The sequence below is a fragment of the Microchirus variegatus genome (genome assembly GCF_963457635.1).
Source record: "Microchirus variegatus genome assembly, chromosome: 9".
NCBI lineage: Eukaryota > Metazoa > Chordata > Actinopteri > Pleuronectiformes > Soleidae > Microchirus > Microchirus variegatus.
In genome coordinates, this window is record NC_139810.1 from 10,606,424 (window position 1) to 10,628,385 (window position 21,962).

At 39.8% G+C, this 21,962-nt stretch overlaps 1 protein-coding gene across 1 annotated transcript; it reads right to left on the reverse strand.

The window, feature by feature from the left end:
• Positions 1-1,296: 1,296 nt before the first annotated feature.
• On the reverse strand, positions 1,297-21,181 carry LOC310931516 (sodium- and chloride-dependent taurine transporter-like). The gene is made up of 14 exons (XM_083894690.1): positions 21,128-21,181; positions 19,080-19,309; positions 18,847-18,981; positions 14,416-14,650; positions 13,807-13,939; positions 12,586-12,720; positions 11,083-11,186; positions 10,818-10,942; positions 8,579-8,691; positions 7,149-7,286; positions 6,602-6,704; positions 4,911-5,011; positions 4,599-4,769; positions 1,297-3,757 (listed from the first exon to the last, which is right to left on the reverse strand). The coding sequence occupies exons 1-14, from the start codon at positions 21,136-21,138 to the stop codon at positions 3,602-3,604; spliced, it is 1,890 nt and encodes a 629-aa protein (XP_083750816.1). The 5' UTR covers positions 21,139-21,181; the 3' UTR covers positions 1,297-3,601.
• Between the last annotated feature and the right edge of the window lie 781 nt (positions 21,182-21,962).

Genomic DNA, 21,962 nt, shown 5'->3' on the forward strand with positions numbered 1-21,962 from the left:
AAGTGGTTTTCAAACCTAACAGTCCCCGCTAGACTCGGCACGATTAGGGATTCGGATCAATTGGGGGTTGCAACATTCAGCCTGTCCTTCGCACTTTAGTGGAACGAACAGAAGCTTTTGAATAACGTATTCCCCTCCTCGCCTGAGGCGGCGCTGCATCAAGAGTTACTGAAGGAGGAGACAACAATTAACAAGAAAACTCGCTTACCTGTTGGTTAATGCAGGACAACTTCTGTTTCCTCTTCATCAGATAATAATAATAATGATCAAATCCTATGGTTTTATGTGAACATACGACACATACACTACTGTTTCAAAAGTTTGGGGTCACTTAGCGATGTCCTTATTTTTGAGGGAAAATCACTTTTTTTCAATGAATAGAACATTAAATGAATCAGAAATTCACTCTATACATTAATGTGGTAAACAACTATTCTAGCTGCAAATGTCTGTTTTTTAATGGAATATGTACATAAGTGTATAGAGACCCATTTCCAGTGTTCAAATGGTGCATTGTGTTTGCTAATGGTGTTAGAAGGCTATTGGATGATTAGAAAACCCATAAAAACCCTTGTGCAATGATGTTAGCACTGTGTTAGCTGAAAACCGTTTTGCTTTTCTTTGACAAAAGCAAAATGATTATTTTGAAGAAAAATAATTATTTCTTATCTTGTCAATTTCTTGACTATAATTTTCTGTTCATTTTGCAAGTCTTTTGAGGAATAAAAGTGTGACTTTTAATGGAAAACAAAATTGTATACGTAGGTGACGCCAAACTTTTGAACGGTAGTGTATACGCTGCAGCAATGGACTCGGACATTTCTCCCGGCTATTTTTCTACACGCGTGTATGTTCTGGTTGTTTACCCACCACTTCCTGCATTTGGTTCACTTGAAGTGAACCGAGACCTATGTTTTAGGCGGACCGGAATTTGGTTACACATTCAAACCTCCCCAAAAGAACTGGACTTTCCGAGGAAAGAAACTAGGATTTGAATTAGAAGGGCTGGTGTGAATACAACTTAAGACCACAGACGAGGCCTTTAAAGGGTTGTTCAGGGCAAGAACCAATATAACGGGTTAAATGTATGGAACAATCCGGACGACAAGTTGGAGATGTGTAACATTTACAGTTTTTAAAGAGATTAAAGAGTCCAATAATAAAATATCAGCACAAAACATGTATATATTTACATAACTAAATAATTAAGACACCAATTAATTCAAAGAAAATTATGTTTATTCATAATCTATAGAATGATGCAATGTGCATCTCAAACGGGACAAATGTGAGACAAAAATACTTTGGTACACATGAATTCCTAAGCAGCACAGTGCTGTGGTGAGTCCTTCATATGCTAAGATGTTTATATTGAATTGTGCAAGTTGTTCTGTAGTCATTAAATCTACTTTATATTTAATGCATACGGCATCCTCTGTTCTTTCAAATATTTGAATGAACAGAGGATGCCATCGCTTCAATGAGTATTGCACACTGAAAACATGTAATCTAAGCTCATCATGTGTTCAATATTTAGAAATTGAGTTTTAAGTAAAATAATGAATCAATAATGGTGTAATATGATGTACGGTATAAAATTGTTACAAAAAGGCATGCGTGAATTATAAACAATTCAATTTCTACATAGAAATTTCCAAAGTGAACATTAGAAACTCCTGTAAAATCCAGTGGTAATCCTGAATGAGCACAATGGAAAGAGCTATCTGGATGTTTGGACATAAAAGTAACGCATTTAACTTTAAACGATATACCCTCACAGCTTCTCTTTTTCAACTAATAATCAGAATATTTGATATCAAATTTCTACTCTATTCTCTCCATTGTCTAAAGTCGACAACCTGATACTGAATATCAAAGTTTACAATATCAAAAAGTTAGAAGCTAAAAATATTTCCTCCTGTTAAGTGTTGCAAATGCAACAAATACTACAATAAAGGTGAAACGACATATAAAGTGCAAAAAAGAGGTTTCAATAAATGCACTGGGACTGACTATAGTAGTCACACAGGCAGTGTTCAAATACTCTAAAAATGCCACTTTCCATTTCTCCTTACTCTTCTTTTTCTTAACTGCTATTTATTTCTTGGTTCTTTTTGAGGATGTTCCTACTTATGAATGCATTTCTCACAGTATTTGGCCAAGGCCTTGGTGAACTAGCAATTTTAACAGTTGTCAAGCAAAATTCAATCTGCAGTATACAATCCACTTTACCCCCTTCACATGTTACGGATATGTATGTGTGTGTTTATACACCAAAATGGAATTGAAATGTTGTACCACCAATTTACATACAAACTCAATGTAATGACTATAGGGCTGCAAAGGGCACACGAAACGCCCGGGACATTTCTCAAAACTTTCCATGGAAAAATTCCAAACAGGAAACTTAAATGAGTAAATTAAAATGTTGGCATTTTAGGATATAGGATATAGGATATATATATAATTTGAAGAAGATATTAACATTTTTGTTTTGTCACGTGCATGCAAAATCATACAATTAAATAACATGATGCACATTTATTGGTATATAAAATAATTATGTTAAAACTGATTTTCTTGTATCATATTCCAAGTAGCTGCATGATTAGCTAGCCTCTTATAATAAATGTAATGACTGTTATGCCAAAGATTATGCCACAATATATTATTTACCAACTACTTTTAGGTTCCTAACCTTCCCATAAATGTCTGTTTATTCCCATGGAAAGTTTCAACTTTTGCAACCCTAGTAATGGCGCGACACACACAGACTTGATGGATGTGACGTGGTGGATGCATTAAAAGCACAAGTTGGAATATTTCAAATTGAATTTAAAAAAATAACAAACAGCGTCAACATTTTAACGACATCACTGACGCTGTGACGTTGTTTCAGCCAATATTACTGTTACGTACTGTACGTGGTCATCCAGAGCTCTACATCACTTCGACTTGTAACTCTACTGCTTCTTAAAATCAGAGTAACTTCAACTCGTCGGGTGAGAAGACGTTGCCGCGCTTCTCCTCTCTTCTCTTCCCGGCAAAAATATTATACGTGGGCTTCTGGACATCGCTACACGTGATTTGGTTTGGTGTGAGTACAAAGTGAGAGATAGGGGTGGATTGTAGAGCTACATTCATTTTCACTGTGGGATACACAACAACTAATATTAGACGTTAGAATTGGCAAAGCGGTGCCAAGATTGTTGAGACGTTTTCTACCTTATGCATAGTCAGTTATTTAGGTTTATGAGAATTTCATAATTTCTTCTATTATACGGAAAAAACAAAAAACATTTCCCTATCTCAATTGAATCAATGAAAGGTATTAAACACTGAACATGTTCTATCGGAAAACATTGCTTCAACTGAGATCAGTGCCGGCTACAGCAACAAGTGTAACATCAATATTGGTATAGTAGAAAAAAAACGGAAAAAAAAAAACAAGAGAAAAAGAATACAACAGTAACAACCCTCTTCATAGAAATCAAATCTCTCTAACGCGAATATATTGGACAATGTAAACCTACCATTATCAACGTTAGCAAATAAGGTAACACAGAAAGCACAACAATCGTATTCCTCTCACAGAGAGCGCTCACATCATTGTTTCCACAATGGTGTGGGTGGGCTTGGTCAAGCCATTGTTCCCGCTTGGATCCAGGGGCTGTGTCAACTCGCTGCCCTTCAAGTTGTACTCCTTTGGGCGGGAGCTCACACCTGACTTTGCAGGAGCTGACACTGCTTTGATCCTCTGTGGGAAAAAGGACATGAACGATTAGACCAGGGGTGTCAAACTCATTTTCACTGAGGGCCACATCAACATAATGGTTACCCCCAAAGGGCCAGATATAACTGTCATACAGAATAAATGTAACTAAATGTAACCAAATATAATGTAAAATAAAGGTAACTACTCCGTGACATATTGCTAAATAACTTTCTGTATTTATTACATACTGAAGTTACTAATATGATGCAAGATGTAGCCCAGTCTGCGATCTTGTTTTTTTTTGACAAACTAACAGTTTTAAAAGTCTGTATCTGGTCAGAGCAGACCTGCTCACACACCTTCAGCATGCACTGCTTCAAAAACGCACCCTCAGAAAAAGACTTTGAAGCACAGGTGATTTCTTCAGCCACGATAAAGCTAACTGTCGCATCATTTTTGGTTGTGGCTTTTTTGAACCCATTCTGCTGCGATCACAGTCTCAATCTCAATTTCACTCGTCGCATGATGCATACACAATGATACACTGCAGGATGCCATCACTTTGCGTGTAAATCAATCGCCATGCATTGTGGGAAATAACGTTTATGGTCAACACACGCCTTAAAGCAGCAAAGACCTCATTTTAACACAGATTTTTAAGACCAATTAATCACTCGCGGGCCACATAAAATGATGTGGCGGGCCACATCTGGCCCCCGGGCCTTGAGTTTAACACGTGGATTAGAATAACAATCTTAAAAAAAACTGGGGCAGAGATAGAGCATACCATCAGAAATGGTGGGGGCAGTATAGAGTCAATAGTCTAATCAGTTCAGAAATTGACGAAGAGGCAACCCACACTTGCAGTGTTGTGTCAGCTCACCTCAATCAGTGATCCCTCAGCTTGCAAGATCTTGATGACCATCACCAATGGGATGCATATCATGGAGGCCAAGGCCAAACACCAGCCCACACCGATGGCCCAGTCAGGATACTCATACACCTTGTTATAGGTCAAGGGCTTGTACTTCACCAGGGAAAAGACAAAGCATCCCTGGGAAACAAACGTGCTACATTTAGAACTTGCATTTTTACACGCCTCTGTGACCTTGAACTGTCAACATGTGTCACATGTCAACAGTGGCATCAGTATCTCTCGCCCCTCCAGAACAATAATCTGACTCTGAATTCTTACCATGCAAAGGACAGGTGTGATAACGGTCCAGCTCCATTTCATCCACGGATTTGGTCTGTAGCCAATCATATCCTCCACTGCATCATAGAAATTATCAACTCCTATGCAACACAAAGGGAAAAAAGAATTAATGCTTGCATATGATAAGTGGAAGTGGGTTTAATTGTTTAATGTAGGACAGACTATAATCAGTCAACTGTGCATGTGCTATTGTTTACTATCACAACCATCTGTGGAAATAACCACATTTATGAAGCCTTTATCTCTATTGCTTGCCATAAACGGCATCACAGGTCCATACTTACACTGAGCCAGGTACTAGTATATGGTAAACAGTCTAGGCTTTGTCAGATAAAACTGCTTATTCATACTTACTTAATGCTAGGTATTACATTTTTACTGCATTGTTTACTATAGGGTATGTGTACTGTGCTTTACACGTGCCTGTTCTTTGTTATTATAACTTTTCTTGTTGAGCTCCATTTTAGGGCCCACAGATCCAAATGAGTAAATAAATTAGCTACTAAAGACTATCTTTCTATAAAAACTTAAATGACCTTCACTGTTTGTAAAATTAATTCATACAAAAAGTTATTTTTAAACTCTTTTGGTTTGTAATTAATTGCATTCAATAACCACATGCCACCACCACCCTTATCCCAGAGTTTGTCACTTTGAGTCCAGAAGAGGTGAAAGTCTCCATTCATTTTTATTTACAGCCCATTTATTGTCTTTGATATTAAGTTAATATTACAAGAACAATATTTGAATGAGTGACTCCTTTTAAACCCCACTTTTGATTATTGTGGCCTTGTCTTTTTATTTATTCATTTCTTTATTTTTATACTGTTTTACCCATTGACAGTTGTTATTATTTTCCCCCTTTAAATCTCTGTTCTCGAAGGCTTTATTTATTTTAATATTTTATAAGAATTATTGTTCTTTTATTTGGATTTCACTTTTATAATGACTACATAACCAACATTTTAAGAATAGAAAATTGTTAAATCCACTTCAACACTTAAAGCAATTGACACCAAATCTTCTATTGTATAAAATTGCCAATAATTCAACTGGGAAAATTGATCTTTGTGGGTTTTTTAGTTACAGTTCACTAGAATTAGGCATCCCAGACTTAACTAAGCTGGGAGCCAATATTTTAAAATGCCTCCTGTGTTTAATCTCACTGTGGCTGAATCACAGAAAACAGTCCCAGTGAAGAGGCACTACTGTTCTCTGTTATTCAGCCACAGTGAGATTTAACACAGGCAGTCAGCGGTCAACATTTTGAATAGCAGGGCTCTTTTTGTGTGCATGATCTACTGTGTTTTCCTGAATAATGAACGATTCATTCTAATTAAAAGAATCAAAAGGCCTTACACACTTAACAACATGTTGATTACATAAGTTCAGTACTGAAGGACGCGTTTAAGTCCAATAAGGCTCATTTTTTTCTCTAACCAATGACCTGGTGGGACGGAACCCATTAGCCAATCACATGCTAAAAGACGGCCCCTCTCACCACACCTCTGCAGGCAGTTAAACTTATTTAGTGCTGATGTTTATTGAACCACAAGGACACCTTTGTTTATCGCCATAGAAGTCATTTCAGCTAGTAATTCTCCAAGACCATGACTTTAAAAAAAAACAAAAAAAACACACACTCATCAGATAGAGTGATTTCCACTTACCATAAACCCAGGCTACAGCAATGCATTCGAAGAATGCAACCCACAAAAGGCACACACCACTGGCTGCATAGTAATCAAAGAGCTGAAACACATACATGCCACCCTGGAAAAAAGAACAGGCAGAAAACGACATTAATTATCGATGTGATGTGTGTGTGGAAAGAAAGAGGATTACAAAGAGAAGAGGGCATAAAATCAGAGTGTGCAGAGGGCACTGAAAGCAGCACAGTAGAATGCTGGCACTCTACCAATAAAGGCAGAGTTCAACAGGTGCTGAGAACGTCATTGAAGCACACAGCAAACTGCTGGATGGAAAATGGCATTCCAGCTTGCACCATTCAGACACACAGGATGTGAATGGTGAAAGAGAAGTGAAGCCATATTTGGTTGTAGAAATGCAGCAGGCGACGGGCGAGCGGAAAGTCTGTTATCTCTATGCTGTAGAGAGCCCAATGCACTCAGGTCTCTTTTCCTTTTCCAAACAGGATGAGGCAGCAAGAGGCAAGAGTGCAAGAGGCTCACTGAAGGAGACTGTTGGTGAACTTACTTTCGTTACCATGGCAAGTCCCAGGAGATAGCTCATGAAACAAATCACAGCTATAAAGATCTCTCTGTGGTAACCCCTCCTGAGGACAGATGGATACAGATCCACAATAGAGGTGATCTGTCCTTCCACTTCAACAAACTGTTGGGACAAAAGAGGAAGAGAACTGTCTTCATTTACCACTTTGGATGAATACACATAAGCAGATGGGTGCACAGACATTGTTCAGACAGTAATTAATAAAAAAAAAGAGGAAAATCTTGTACTTGAATGTTAAATTATTGGAATAAAAACTCAGATTTGAGATATTTAATCAGCCAACTCAACACGTTTCTACAGAATAACCATATAGAGAAATTGTCTCGCAGAAGTTACAACTCAAATGCAATTTTTGGGGCATTTTTTCACATTTTAAACCGAGAAATGATGCTCACAGAAAAGTGCAAGTGCTGGACCACCACCATCTGTGAATGTCCCTGTGCACAAGTAAAGTCTAAGTAAGTTTATTTATATGCCAAGACACCAAGAGACACAGAGACAAAACAACAGTGCCTGTGTGTGTCTCTCTTGCTTCCATGTGTCTCCGCATTGCCTCATACTGGTACATGTCATAACATTATAAAACTGGTCCCATTTATCAAACTGCTTTGGCTTTATGCACCAAGGACACACTCCTCTGCTACACGAAAATCAAACAAAAAACCCTTACATAACAGTGGCATGTGGGTGAGAGATGATAACAATATATAGCATTCATGACCACAAATGTGCATGAGATTTATGGTGGAAAAATGCACCCACACACACACACACACACTGGTACTGGTTTGTAAATGGCTGCACTTGCATGCGACTATTTACATGAACTCAAATTTAGAGCATCGGCCTGATATCGCAAAAGGCTGAGAGGAGTCGGAGGGCCATTTACAGGACCGAGTTAGCACACGAGTAGAATTACACTTGAATGCAGGAAATGTGATATAGCCAGAGAATCCCTCTGGTGTACATTTGGGTTTTGTCCACTTAGATTATCTTGTCTAACTCAAATCTATCAGTGCTTGATAAATTAGTCCCAAGCTATTACAATGAACTCTACTAATCACCTGTCAACTGCTTAAAAAAAAAAGCTAATTTGTGACATTGCAAAGCATGAAAAAGGTTCAGATCTTCACACAGTGTAATCGTGAGGGGTCGTAAAATGTCTTTGTGATGATAGGCTGTACTACATAGCTGTCAGTTATCTGATATGTTGAGGATATTAGATAGGGATCTGAGAGACACTAAATGTGTTTTACACATTGCAAGTGGCAGGGACTGAGAGGGTGGTGGGGGGGTTGGGTAGTGACTTTGTGAAATGAATGGAGATCATACAAAAGAACTGATATACTGTACTATATATACCTTAACAGCAGTTTCATTGTGACAACACTGACCTGGCTGTCGAGGCCCAGAAGCAGCAGCATGATAAAGAAGAGGATGGCCCAGAGTGTTGGCATCGGCATCATGGACACAGCTTTCGGGTAAGCGATGAAGGCCAAGCCAGGACCTGTGGGGCAAACAGAATGGGGAAGGGGGGAATGGAGAGAGGACAGAATTAACATTTCTATCTGATTTCAGCTTGGACGACATTCTGTAAGGAGATCTGAATGATGTAAACGCTGAGCAGGTTCCGATGCGAAATGATACAACACTAATTTGGCCCCTGGTTGAAACAAGATAAATTTAACTGGATTGACTGTTGATACTGTTGAGCAGATTTGCTAATGCTAAAGGTGTCATGTGTTTGTGTTTATGTGCACCACAAATATCAACAATAATATACAGTATAATGTGACAACAGAATTGATGTACGATTCTGCGCATATGTTATATCATCTATGACAGAACCAGATCATTCTACATGTGATCCACATTTCATATACAGTATATTGTCCCACATATATCACATTTTCATTCTTTTTTTTCCTATTCTAGGTCGATTAGTGCCTCCAAATAGGGACACTAGCTGGTGTTGTCGTTGCCCAGCAACAGCATTCTCATAACTTTAACATCCAAATGCCAAGCATGTCATGTTTAAAACATCACGTCATGGACAGAAGTTCCCATCTGATGGCATCATATTTTTAACTCTGTACATAATGTATTCTATACATCCACATATGTTGAGTTATAACCAAATTAATAAAAACTCCATCAAGCAGATGAGCTATTTGACAAAGCCATGAACCAGCTCAACAGGATACAACAAAGAATAAGACACACAATCAAGGGCTGAATGTGGATGTAGACTGTGTGTGTGTGGTTGTGTGTGTGTGTGTGTGTGTGTGTGTGTGTGTGTGTGTGTGTGTGTGTGTGTGTGTGTGTGTGTGTGTGAGTGTGAGAGAGAGAGAGAGAGAGAGAGAGAGAGAGAGTTGTTTGTATTTGTCCACAAAATCACTGCATTGTCATACAGTTTCACATCATTATTTTAAATTTGCAATAATTAAAAAGGGAAAGAGGGAAAGTTCAGGTTTCTTGAAGTGTAGCTGATATGATTTACTGACATTAAGTCAGCGCTGACTGCACACCCACCTGAGACAGGCTGGCACACTCACTAAAAACGTGGCTTTCAGCAGAGGGACAGATTAGCCACAAAATAAAAACACCAACCTAATACAATCTATGTCCTGACAAAATAAATAAATAAATTTGTGTTTGCTTTATAATTTGCTTCATACAGAAAATCAGTGATTTTACATCCTGGCACATTAAAAAACGACTTTGGCGCAGAATAGCAAGCTGTTTATTAGACAAACTTTAGTTTCCAGGTGTAAAAGGCTAACTAACAGTGAGAAAAAGTGACATACATATTCTTAATATAGAGTACTCTTAAGCTGGCATTTATTACAAATCTTTGGTTATGTAGGTGGGATCACTTTTCCTAGTGTCCCTGGCAGCAATGTTTTCATTGATAGCGTTCTTTCCTGTGCCTGACTGCCTCTTGACAGAGGGCATCCAGGGGGCAACGCTAACAATATATCAGCACTTCATACAGCCACACTAATAAAAAACCTGAGCTGTCCCTTTAAGGACTTAGTTTGAACTAAACAAAGCAAGCATGCTGAAATAAGACGCATCTCCTTCAAAATCCACATAGCAAGGCAGAAACAGAGCTGTTGGCACTCCGCCACACTCAGGAAATCCACAGCTTGTTAACAGAACTGGGCTTTACAGTTTTACAGTGCAGTGCCGCAAAAATCACCAACAGTAGTGCACATACAGCAGGCCCCACTGATGAAAAAGAAATAAAGCTACTGAAAAACATGAGCAGGTTGAATGTGGTCACTGAGCACCTGTGATAATAATGATGCTGGCCCAGAACACAAGGAACACCACAGTTCAATGTGGAGCACAAAACAGACAACACTTGACCAGAGCAGTCTGTCCCCAAAAAGGTGGAACATACAGTATCTCACACTGTAGTAACAATTCTGTTTCGTTGAGGCTTTTATTCAAGGAGTGTGCATTTGCCGATACCTCTACATTTCAGCATTATCTTTTTTTTCCCCCCATCATTTACTTCTTTTTTTTTTTTAATTCCACTTTCAAGTTTCCAATTTCCTGTTGTTTTTTTCTTTCTTTTTTTGCAGCAGTGCCCACCATCACTGCTGCCATCACCTTGGACCCTCGTACCTGACTCTGCCACATCGGCAATGTCCACCCCTTGTTCTTGTGCCATGAAGCCCAGGACGGAAAATATTGCGAAGCCAGACACAAAACTGGTACCGCTGTTGAGGCCTCCCAGCAGCAAACAGTCCCTATGTCACACATATGTCATGGAGGTTGTTAATGAACACAGGAGGAACCGAAGTTCCCATTTTCTTTTCACGCAACCGTCTCTGACACGAGTTGCTGTCACTACTACAGTCCCACTGCTCCCAGCAGATATGCGGCTCACCTGTAGCAGTTGTATCTGTACTTGTTGTAGCTCCCCAGTGATGTCATGGCTCCAAGACAAATGGCATAGGAGAAGAAGATCTGGGTTCCTGCATCAATCCACACCTGAGGAGACAGAAGATGAGGTGTGTGGTGAATTTCACAGGGTTATCCAGATTGGATGAAATTAACCTGCTTTCACTTCTGCTTTGGAAATTGTATCATGATCTCCTGATGGTCACTTCATCAAGACAATGAGTGACTGCCCATTATTACGGATTTTTTGGGCCACTCTGGAGAAGGAAATGTGGAGCAATAGTATTATATGTTTGTGAATATAAGATGAATAGAGGCTTGAAATTTAACCTGGGAGCAGGGAAAGTGAAACAACACTTAAGGGTCATAAAATCAAAAGCTCAACTGAGCAGAAGGGAGCTGCAGAGGTGAGCAAACATGTTCTATTGGCAGAAGCAGAGCTCAATGTCATTTGTTTAAAAAGATCAGCATGAGCACATGGTGGAAAGCCAATAAACACCTGTTGAGTTAGTTTTGATGCTGATTCAATGAGAAATGAATTGGTCAAGTTATTTGAGTGATATACCAGAAAAGAAAAATTTAAATAAATGTATTTATTTGTTTATTTCGGGCATGTCAGATTAGATCAATCATCATCATCACACATCATCTTAGTTTAATTCATAAAATACACATGGCCGAAAGGGAAAGCGGGAGAAGCAAAAGCTTATCTAGTCCCGCCCCCGTTACCCACAGAATACATTATTTTCATCATACAAATTTTCCTTAAATCAGAGCTGCAGTCTAGCTCTAGACAGTCAAACAGACTATGTGTATGCCTGTACATGTGTCCATATGTGTCCAGCCATGGCAAAACCGGTCACAAGTCTACCAAGGGACATTTTGAGTTATTTACTGATTATGAAAGTGTGATTTCTAAGCTTCCCAACAATGTCCAACACATGCAAATCTGCAAAAAAGAATATATGGCCATATGAATGTAGGCACTCCTCAAACTGCTTTCGGGAGAATTTTAGCCTCAAAGGTTTACACCTTCTGGAAGCCAAGAGACAGAATCTTCACATTTACATAGAACAACCCCCTCCTGGTCTAAGCTGTCAGTGAAACCACACCTCTCTGTATGAGCACAGATACTATTGTTGTGAGCTACATTGCTACACAGAACAATACATATACAATACCTTAAATACTGGACATTATATCCTCTTAAGATTTGAAATGAAATAACTTAAAAAATATAGGAAGGGGGGGGTTGACATCTTGTTGAAAACAGTCTGTCAACCAGCTTCCCTATTCCCTCCTCTAAATACCCTCATTGTCATTTAAAACTGTACAATACAGAGATTTAACTAGTCACTGAGGATGAGAGTCTTGTCATCTCAAACTTTTCCTTGACATATATAAATGCAAAAGATATAAAGAGGTAGTTAAAATATATTTTGAATCTATGGCTTTAACACTGCGGAAAAAAAGACGCTTTCATCTGTACCTCTGGGTCCTGTAGGCGGGTCAGGTCTGGGTAAAGGTAAAATTTAATTCCTTCAGATGCCCCAGGAAGAGTCACACCACGGATCAATAGCACAATCAGCATTATGAATGGGAAAGTTGCTGTTATGTACACCACCTAGACAGGAAAAAGAAAATTATGAGACTAAATGCTATCAGAACATAGACTTACGACACATAAAACCTGAGAAAATAAGCATTATCTCAAACTGTCTTTGTTATGCCACACATCCATGAACAGTTACCCCAATTACACCTCTGTGATCTGATTGCAATCGGGAAGAACATCTGTAGGAGGAGTTTGTTCAAATACACTAAAATGGCTTTGATCCAAAATGGTCGCCTTCTAGTTGGTGTCAAGGTTTTCTTGACACCAGCTTGACAACTTTCTTGACACTCTTACAACTTCATAAAACACCCATAAGCTGCAGAAATCTCACAATCACTAATGACTTTCTATGGAGGTCTATAGAGATGTGAAGCCAAAGCTGATACAGTGATTGGCCCATATGTGTTTGAGGGCGGGGCTAAATCATAGGACAATTGCTTTGTCAATCCGATTATACATTAGCAGCTAGGCAGCTAGCATTTGCTACCACATAAAGCAATACTCTCCCCCGTCCTCACATTATTAGTTAAACCAATCAAAAAGCAAGCAAATAATAATAATAGTCTAGCTTTTTGGATGGATGGCTGAAATGTTCAGGAGCATGTGCATGTGATTTTTTCACAATAAGTTGTTTGTTCTACCTTGTCTAATATATCACCAGGGTGACAACCATTGAGGGTGAGAAGTATCTATTGTTTGCACAAAATGTTGGGTTGCTTACATTGTCATGCATATTGTCATACTTGTCATGGTTCAACACACTTATACTCAATGCACTCATGTACTCAAAACAGCACATGTGAAGATTGAAGTACATGAATTGAGACCAAGCAGCAGTTTCAGTCCTGCGAACAGGAACAGAGACAGGTTCTAAGAAGCAGCAGTCAACTGTTACAGCCGACAGGAAGTCTGGCCAAGAAGCAACTTTCAGGGCAGCTCAGAGACTTGTGCCTCTAAATCAGCCTTGTTTCCAAGCATGTGGGTTTTCTCTAAGCAACAGTGTTTTGTCACTCATTTGTTGGGGTAAAAACTAAAGGCCAAACAGCATCCAGGCAACACAGTGAGCACAGGATGTGTATACACTTAAGCACTCACTTTCCCAGTGGACTTGACTCCTTTCCAGATGCAGAAAAAGCAGATAACCCACACTGCTAGGAGACACAGGGCCAGGTCCCATTTCAGGGGCCCTATGTCCTCAATCCCAGAGGAGATGCTCAGGACATTGTGTCTACACAGGATACAGAGGAAAGAGTTATAGGCATTTTGTGGAAAGTGAAACAGAGAAGGGTATCCTGCACATTTTCAAATGCAGTCTATTAATCTTGGCCTTTGTTCTGCTGCTTGTCCAGAGTCTGGAGATGACTGTGCAATATACACTTTGAAGCCAGAGCCTTTAAGTGTCTGATAAAGCACAAACACTTCAAGTAATATATGTTGAGAGAAATTGTAATCAAGTTCAAACACTTGAAAACAAAGTCTGGGGGTTTCCAACTGATATTTCAGTTTAGTTTGACAACTACAGTCAAACTTTGAGCTGCATGTAACATATAAAAGGTGCAGTCCAAATAGAGCACATAATAAACTGTCAAAGAAATAAAAGTACATTTAAAAAATGTAAGGAAATGTTTAAACAGGTGGCTGGGTTATGTTCCTGTTTTCACATGTGTATGTCTTGTGACAGTTATGCTTTGAGTGAATACTCACTCCCAGAACTCAGTGACGGGGGAGGTAAAGTTGGTCATGTTGGCTGCCAGCCAAAAAGTCTTGTTTTTGCGGACTGTGTCCTCCACACAGTGCTCTGTGTTCCAGGGCTGCTTGCATTTTGCCCAGGGAAGCTCCGGCTGAAAGCATTGAAACAGGTAGTAGAGACCCCACGCCAAGATCACGATGTAGTAGATGTTTAGCAGAGACACGATCACAATAGAGGCGTAGCCAATACCTGGGAAAAGAGAGGGAGCAGATTACAAAACTGGCTTAAAATATCACCCAAGGATCTAACTCAAGGTTGGCATTTCTAAAATGTGTAAACACAAGCACAACCTGCTTTATTGTCAAATAGACAATAAATCAGGTTGTGCTTCAATGTGATTGTCAATAAAATTCAATGCTTCGAAAAAAGCAGTTCACAAACCGATTGGTGACTTCACAGTGGGTTGCCACTTTATTATTTGTAGGTGCCTACCGAAGGAACACTTAACTTCTTTGTTGTTCCTCTTGCTTCCTTGACACACAACCATCAGAACTGCAATGGGGTGTGCAAAATATGCAATCGCACCAGACCATGTTGGAAATGAGGTGGTCTAAACTTCAGAGAACCTGCTGGTTATGTCACCAGTTTGTATTTGCGCCGGTGGGCAACACATTCTGGTATATGGTCAACCACAAAGGTGGTGGCCAGGCAAATGTTGGCTGCATTTGGAGAATTTGGCGGATCAAACTGAAATGTGACTGTCTACATTGCTGTGATTTTTGAAAACATCCAGTTCAATGAATGCACTATCCAGAGGATCCAGCGCATGGATTGGGACATAGCTAGGACATCACTTTTGATTGTATATGCTAAAAACCGCCCTCCACAGCGCAGCCTGTTGTTGAATTACTTCAAAAATGTATGCAAAGGCTTTAACTAATGATAAAAGATAAAGAACTTTAAAGTAAAAACACAGAACAGATCAAGTCTACATTAACTGAGTCAACTATCAACAGTTATAATGTCCTTACAGTGTCAATGCTATTTTTAAATGACTTTGTCATGAACCCAGACGCTGAAATTCCCAGTACTTTTCCACTGCTTCAGGGTATTTTTAAACTCATCATCTGTATTGGCCTGTACTCTCATCAGTCTCACATACCAAATGTGAACAGAGTGATCCAATCAAATGTGAGCAGCATTAAGTATGAATGCCTCCTTTGATCTGATCACAAAAAAACCCATTCAGAGGTGGACTGATGCATGTGGCCACATTCCTGACAATGTATAAACTCAATCCATCATCAGGATGCATTAGAGATCACCTCCTCAGCTGATTTACTTGTACCCTGTGTGTGAGTTTTCTCCGGTTTCCGCCAACATTTGAGCTTGATTGGACACTTTAAATTGACTGTGAGTGAATGTGAGACTGAATGGTTGTCTGTCACGTTGTTGGCCCTCTAATGGACTGGTGACCTGTCCAGGGTGTACCCCGCCTTTGGCCCTATGTCAGCTGGGATTAAGCAGTAGACAAATGATGTGTTTCCATCATGGTATGGTTTGGATTAGTACAATACAGCATGGTTTAAAATGGTAAAACCCTGGGTCAGGCTTGCATACCTACTTAGTAGACGGGGTGTGGGGCTGTGCCCGATGGCCACGTCAGTGAGATACAAGACTTCGTACTGGTGCGACGACAATGATCGACGTCATCGAACGCAACACAACAGACAACAATGGCTATCTGCTGTTTGCTGGCATTTTCGTGACATGTCGTTAGGGTGTATTTGAATTAAGGCCAAAAACACATGAAATCAGGACGAATAATCACACATGCAGATGCATTTGCTCTTTTGCTGTTGTGTCAGGGGCTGCACCAGATTGACAGACAGCAGCCTCAGCATTCCTTGAATAGCAATGACCATCAGCTGCTGCTGGAAAGGCAGTGCCACTCAGGTTCCTCTCTTTTCATGTGTCACTACCTTGTGTGAACATGAGTAAGGGCATCACAGCAGCTGAGGGTGCTCATTGCTACAGCTGTCGCTCAAAGACAGATGGATTGCAGATCAGGGCGATGACAGGCCCTGAAAGTATCTTAGAGTATCAGTAGTTTAAGAAGCTCTCAATTCAACATGCTGGTGAGAGAACCCCGCCCTGACACCTCTTATACTGCGGACAATCACAGTACTGTATAAAGGTGTGTTGTTGTTTTTTTATGTCCGTTACATTCTGTTATAATCAGTAATTGGATTGGAATGTCTGAAATATTGGAAAACTGTCAATTAATTATTGTCGTACACTATACTGTATGTTTTGCCGTAATAGACATTTTTCACAGCAGATATTTTTCTCCATGAAATAGTAGGACAAACTTTAGTTTTAGTAAAATTAAATAGGGTTCTCCAGTTTTAAGGGAGCTAGTGTCATGCTATTGTTCAAAGCTCAACAAAATCACTTTTCCAGCTGTAAACCAGTGTGGGTATCTAGTAGGGTTGCTGATCCAGGTATAACCCTTCACATTTTAATGTAAATTATTGGAATTATACATGTTGACATGAAATGTGGCAGAGCTCATGACTCTCTGGTCAATCACCAGCTACTGCATTACAATTTTGCCATTGATTTTCTTAGTCCAATCTGCATTACTGGTACACTCTTTTGTTGCGTCCCTTGTCGCACCGGTGTAAGGCTCATTGTCCCAGACTCCTCCCTTCTTTTATGAAATGCCAGAGTCTTTCTATTTCCACCGGAAGTGTAGTGTAACTGATCGAGGGACCCGTCTCATGAGACCACACACCATGCACTGCTCCCCTCTCTCCCTCCCTCCACTCTTAGCCCACTTCTTGGCATTTTTCAAAATCAGGGAGTTAGCCACAGAGCAGGGGGTTTGTTAACCTTTGAAGTGTAAGGCTAGGTCCCACTAAATACTTGACATTTAATCCTGAAGAAGACTTTGCACAGTGCCGCCACTATATATACATACTAAAACAAACCAGTGGACCCTCACTGTAGTACCATGTTGACAAAAATTAGTATAGTGATTTTGTTTTAAAGCAAATCTGCTGCATGACATTGTCCTCATTGCTTAACAACTTTGTTTTTTTTTATTTGCTCCTTGTATGTTTCCACAGTGGAACAAACTCATCAGTCTGTGACACACACACAGATCTGCTGTCTGAAGCAGTTCTTGTGTTGCTATTAGTGTTCAGCTCTTGCTGCACTTCTGCTGTTTACTGTTGTTTACACTAGTGGCAACCCGCTGTCCGTGATGTCACCCAGCGGCTTGTGAATCCCCATCTTTAAGCCTCAAGTTTAATATTTTGGCCAGCACAACATTGGTAGCCACAAGAAACCATGTTAGGAAAAACAAAGGGGAGCCTGACTGAGGGCTTATCCACTGCATATCCACCTACACCTGCAGCCAGGCACCTATTGGATGGTCAATCACATGGCGTGCAATCCCTAGTCCTGGGGACAACAGAAATGTTTGTGTACAGCTGATGCCAGCGTAGCAGTAACAGGACATATTACAGCATCATCATCATCTTCATAAAATGACTGGCCGAGTCAGGTTTGGACAAATATTTTACAAATGTTTTCGGGTCAGGGTAAGTCACACTGGCTGTGCCAGCCTTAGTTTGTGTGTTTCTTATTTTACATCAATGGACATTTTGACTGTTTTTTTTTTACATTGCACAAGTCTGTTGACACAACAAGCTGTAACCACTGTGACGTGATGGTAACATAAACAGTTCAAGACAGTAAAGAAACAACTGTACAACTATAACAAATCTAACCAAATGTTCCTCCAAATGATCTACCACCTTTCTGACAAAACATAATCATAAATTCAGTGATCAGGAAATCATTTTTTAACCATGTGTCTTTGTTATATGTGTACAGGAGCTGCTTGGCACTGGCTGATAACATGCACCTGTGTTTTATTACCACCAATAACCTATTTATATACCCTGCAATATTTCCAGGCGCACGCTGCAATGGCATAACTGCCAATGGCTTAGTACAGTACACCTGCCCCACTTAGTTCACACAAAGACCAACCACACTAACAAAGTAAACCTTGTATAACATAATCTCGGAAACTTGAATAGTCAGCTGTAACAGGAAGGATATCAGGGCTGAATTCCACTAACAGATGGGTCAAAATTGATATCACATAAAATTTTGTAGAAAAATTTAATCTGGTAAATCTGGTGGTTTTTTTAACACCCACAGTCTTTTCTTACACAAAGGTTGACTTCTTATAGAGACAAACAGCCACAAACCGAGCAGGAGAAAGAGCTGCTCGCTGTCCTCCAATGTTGTCTGTTGTGTCGTGTTTGAAGTTGTTACTTGTTGTTGCACCAGTACAACATCACATTTAATGTGATGCATGCATAGTTTTTGTGTGTATAAGTGCACTGTTTTTATTTTTATAAACTTACCAGTGAAGATGGGGCAGAGCTTGGCCCAGCAGGTGATGCCTCCCTCCGAGGTGTACTGGCCCAGTGCAACCTCCAGGAAGAACACAGGTAGACCACCACCAAACAGGAAAATGAAGTAAGGAATGAGAAATGCACCTGAAAGAGTGACACAATAATCAACTTGAAGTCATTTCATGATCTCAATCTCTACACTATATTTCATCTCTGGCATTTGTTGTATATCTTTTGCTCACCTCCACCATTTTTATAGCAAAGGTAAGGAAACCTCCAGACATTCCCTAATCCAACAAAGCCTCCGGCCACAGACAGGACAAAGTCGAGCTTACTGGACCACTTCTCCCTTTGAGTAACCTTCCCCTCTGCCTCATCCTCAGGCCGAGTTCCTGGGCTCTTCCCTGGTGACGGTTTCAGCGTGTCCTTGTGAAAATCCTTCAGGCATTGTAGCTTCTCTTTTTGTGAGATGCTGTGGACAGTGAAAAGGAAAAGGGCACATGAAAGAGACAAAGAGAAACAGAACATTAGGCAGAGGTGACAGGGATAAGACACAGATAGTGAGGAGCATTAGGGAGATAATGCTTTCTCCTGATTGCGTTACTGGTTGTGTACATGATATACAGTACTATTCTAATCTTGGTAATCTGAGAGAGTGATGCATGGAGGTCATTCGGACTGCATAAAGGTAGGGGGAGCTGATTTACGACACACAATGGAACTAAATCAAATCAGAGAGTGAAAAAAAACATGCAAATGTAGGTCAAAGTCCTCATATAATTGAAACTGTTGATAAAAATACAAACCAAGTCCAAGCCCAGCATCACACATACAGTACACAAGGGCAATCAAACAGAAAGAATGCCCACTGTGTTTCCTTATCAGTGACTCTCACTCAGGCAGTCAGATAACAGTGTTTCGGTTCAGTGAAAACATCTACAGCAGCCTTGCATACATAATGCACTGTGTGATTTAGAAACCCACTGGCAGCATCTGCATATTCACATTAATGTTGTTGTTAGTCATATGTGCAGTGCTACACTTCCCTCTGAGACTCAAGGTTGATTTTTCTGCTCAGTGGGAGTCACATTGTCACTGGAGGCAAAGGGAAGAGAAAGTTTGCACAGGATGTTCGACTTTTTGACCTCATGTGAACCTGAACGGAACTTTCTGTTTCTTTCCGTTCCTTTTTGTTGGGCTTATTCTGTCGTTGTGTTTTAAATTTAGAAGGAAGGGGATAATCACGTTCAAGTCCACTAAGTGTTTACACTCTTTCCAAGAAAGACTGGATTTGTTACAGACCAAAGGATCCTGTGTCCCTGTGTGAGCCTAAATGAAACCCTAATAGGACAAGACATGCAAGACATGTCAAAGCTGACATTGATTTATGAGCCCAGCTGGCAAACAATAAAACACAAGAAGGACAATAAGGAAACCTACAATTAAATTTACACTCTACAAGTTACACACGTACACTATTGTTATCCGTTGTTTTACTTGGAATAGCAGCGTTCATAATAATAATAACTAAATACATATATAATACCTATATAATCTACCAGCAACTGCATGAGGAAAATGAGAACCAGCAACATTCCTAACCATTCCTGAGAGCAACGAGTCTCCTGATTTAATTAAGGCTTGAAAAACAACCCCTGCATCCATCCATCCATCTATGCATCCATCCATCTATCCATGTCCCCGAGCGCGCATCATTTTTCGAGGATTTCTCTCTTCCTGTTATGCATGACAAGTCAGCGAGAGCCGCGTTTCCACTCGCAGTAAACCTGCTTATATAACTGGATCAGTTCTTGCTCACTCCGTTTTTCATCCTCTCTCTCTTTACACCTCCCCCCCACCACCTCCGGTTTCTCCTCCTTTTACTCCTCGAGCCTCCTCGGCGCGCAAATATGCTGTAGGTTTTCACACAAGACTGCTTTATTTTCAACTGGAATTCCTCAACCTCGTTAAAAATGAAATTAATAAATCTCAGCATATTAAATGTGCAAAAAAAAGAACGTTATTTAACGGTTATGTCTAGTTCTCTAAATGAGTAAGACAGTAGGCTATATGTTCAGCCTCTTTCTCGTAGATATCGTTATCAAACAGTTATTATAATAATGAAATACTATTTTCTTAAATCACTCGTATTTATTTGACTTTTTTTTCTTTTCTTTTCTTACCATATTTACGCACATAAATATGTAAACAGACAGCAAACCCAGTAAATAAAAATACATTTATTTCCAAAGTAAGTTAAATATCAAATAAATAAAAATCAGTTACTTACATTTCCTTCATGACTGCGTCTGGGTACTGTGATCCTCTCTCTCAGCTGTCACCATTCCTCTGTACTGAACGCCTTTATGCAGACACGGGTGACCCGGAGTGGAGCTGACAGCAGGACCCGCCCCCGCGCGGCTAAAGACAATTAAATCCACAGTGGAGATTGGACACAGCCTCGCTGTGACACACAACTCAGGTACCGACGTGGGAGACTGTAAATTTCCACTTCTCACTACTCCCTGCCGACAAACATACACTCAGCTCAGGGCTGGTGGTGGTAGGAAGGGAGGAGGGACACACACATGTTTGTGCAGCATTCATAGTGAGGACATTAGACATAAGGCATTCCCTAGCTTCTTACACTAACCTTAACCATCACAACTAATTGCCTATTCCTAAATCTAACCTAAAATATATCCAAACAACCCAAGTCTTAACCCTTTGAATGGGTGCTAGTATGTGAAGAACACAAACTTGTTTTTATATCTTAGTGAGGACCCTCATAGACATAATGCATTCTTTCCCAAACTAACCATCACAACTAAATGCCTAATTCTAACATTAATGTAAATTATCCAATCAAACAGAATAGATTTGATACAAAAAAAAGAGTAAGTGGCAACCAACTTTTTTTTTTTAGATCGAAACAGAACAGGTTGCAATTGAAAAAAAAAAGAAACATGAGAGAACATATTTCTTCAACTTCAAAACTAATGTTTGTAAGTAAAAACATACGACCATTTTGCTTATTAATCAGTCCTCTTTGCTTTTAAGTTAAAAACCTTTGCTTGCAAATCAGTCCTCTTTGCTTGCAGCTTCGAAAGTTTTGGTTGCGAATT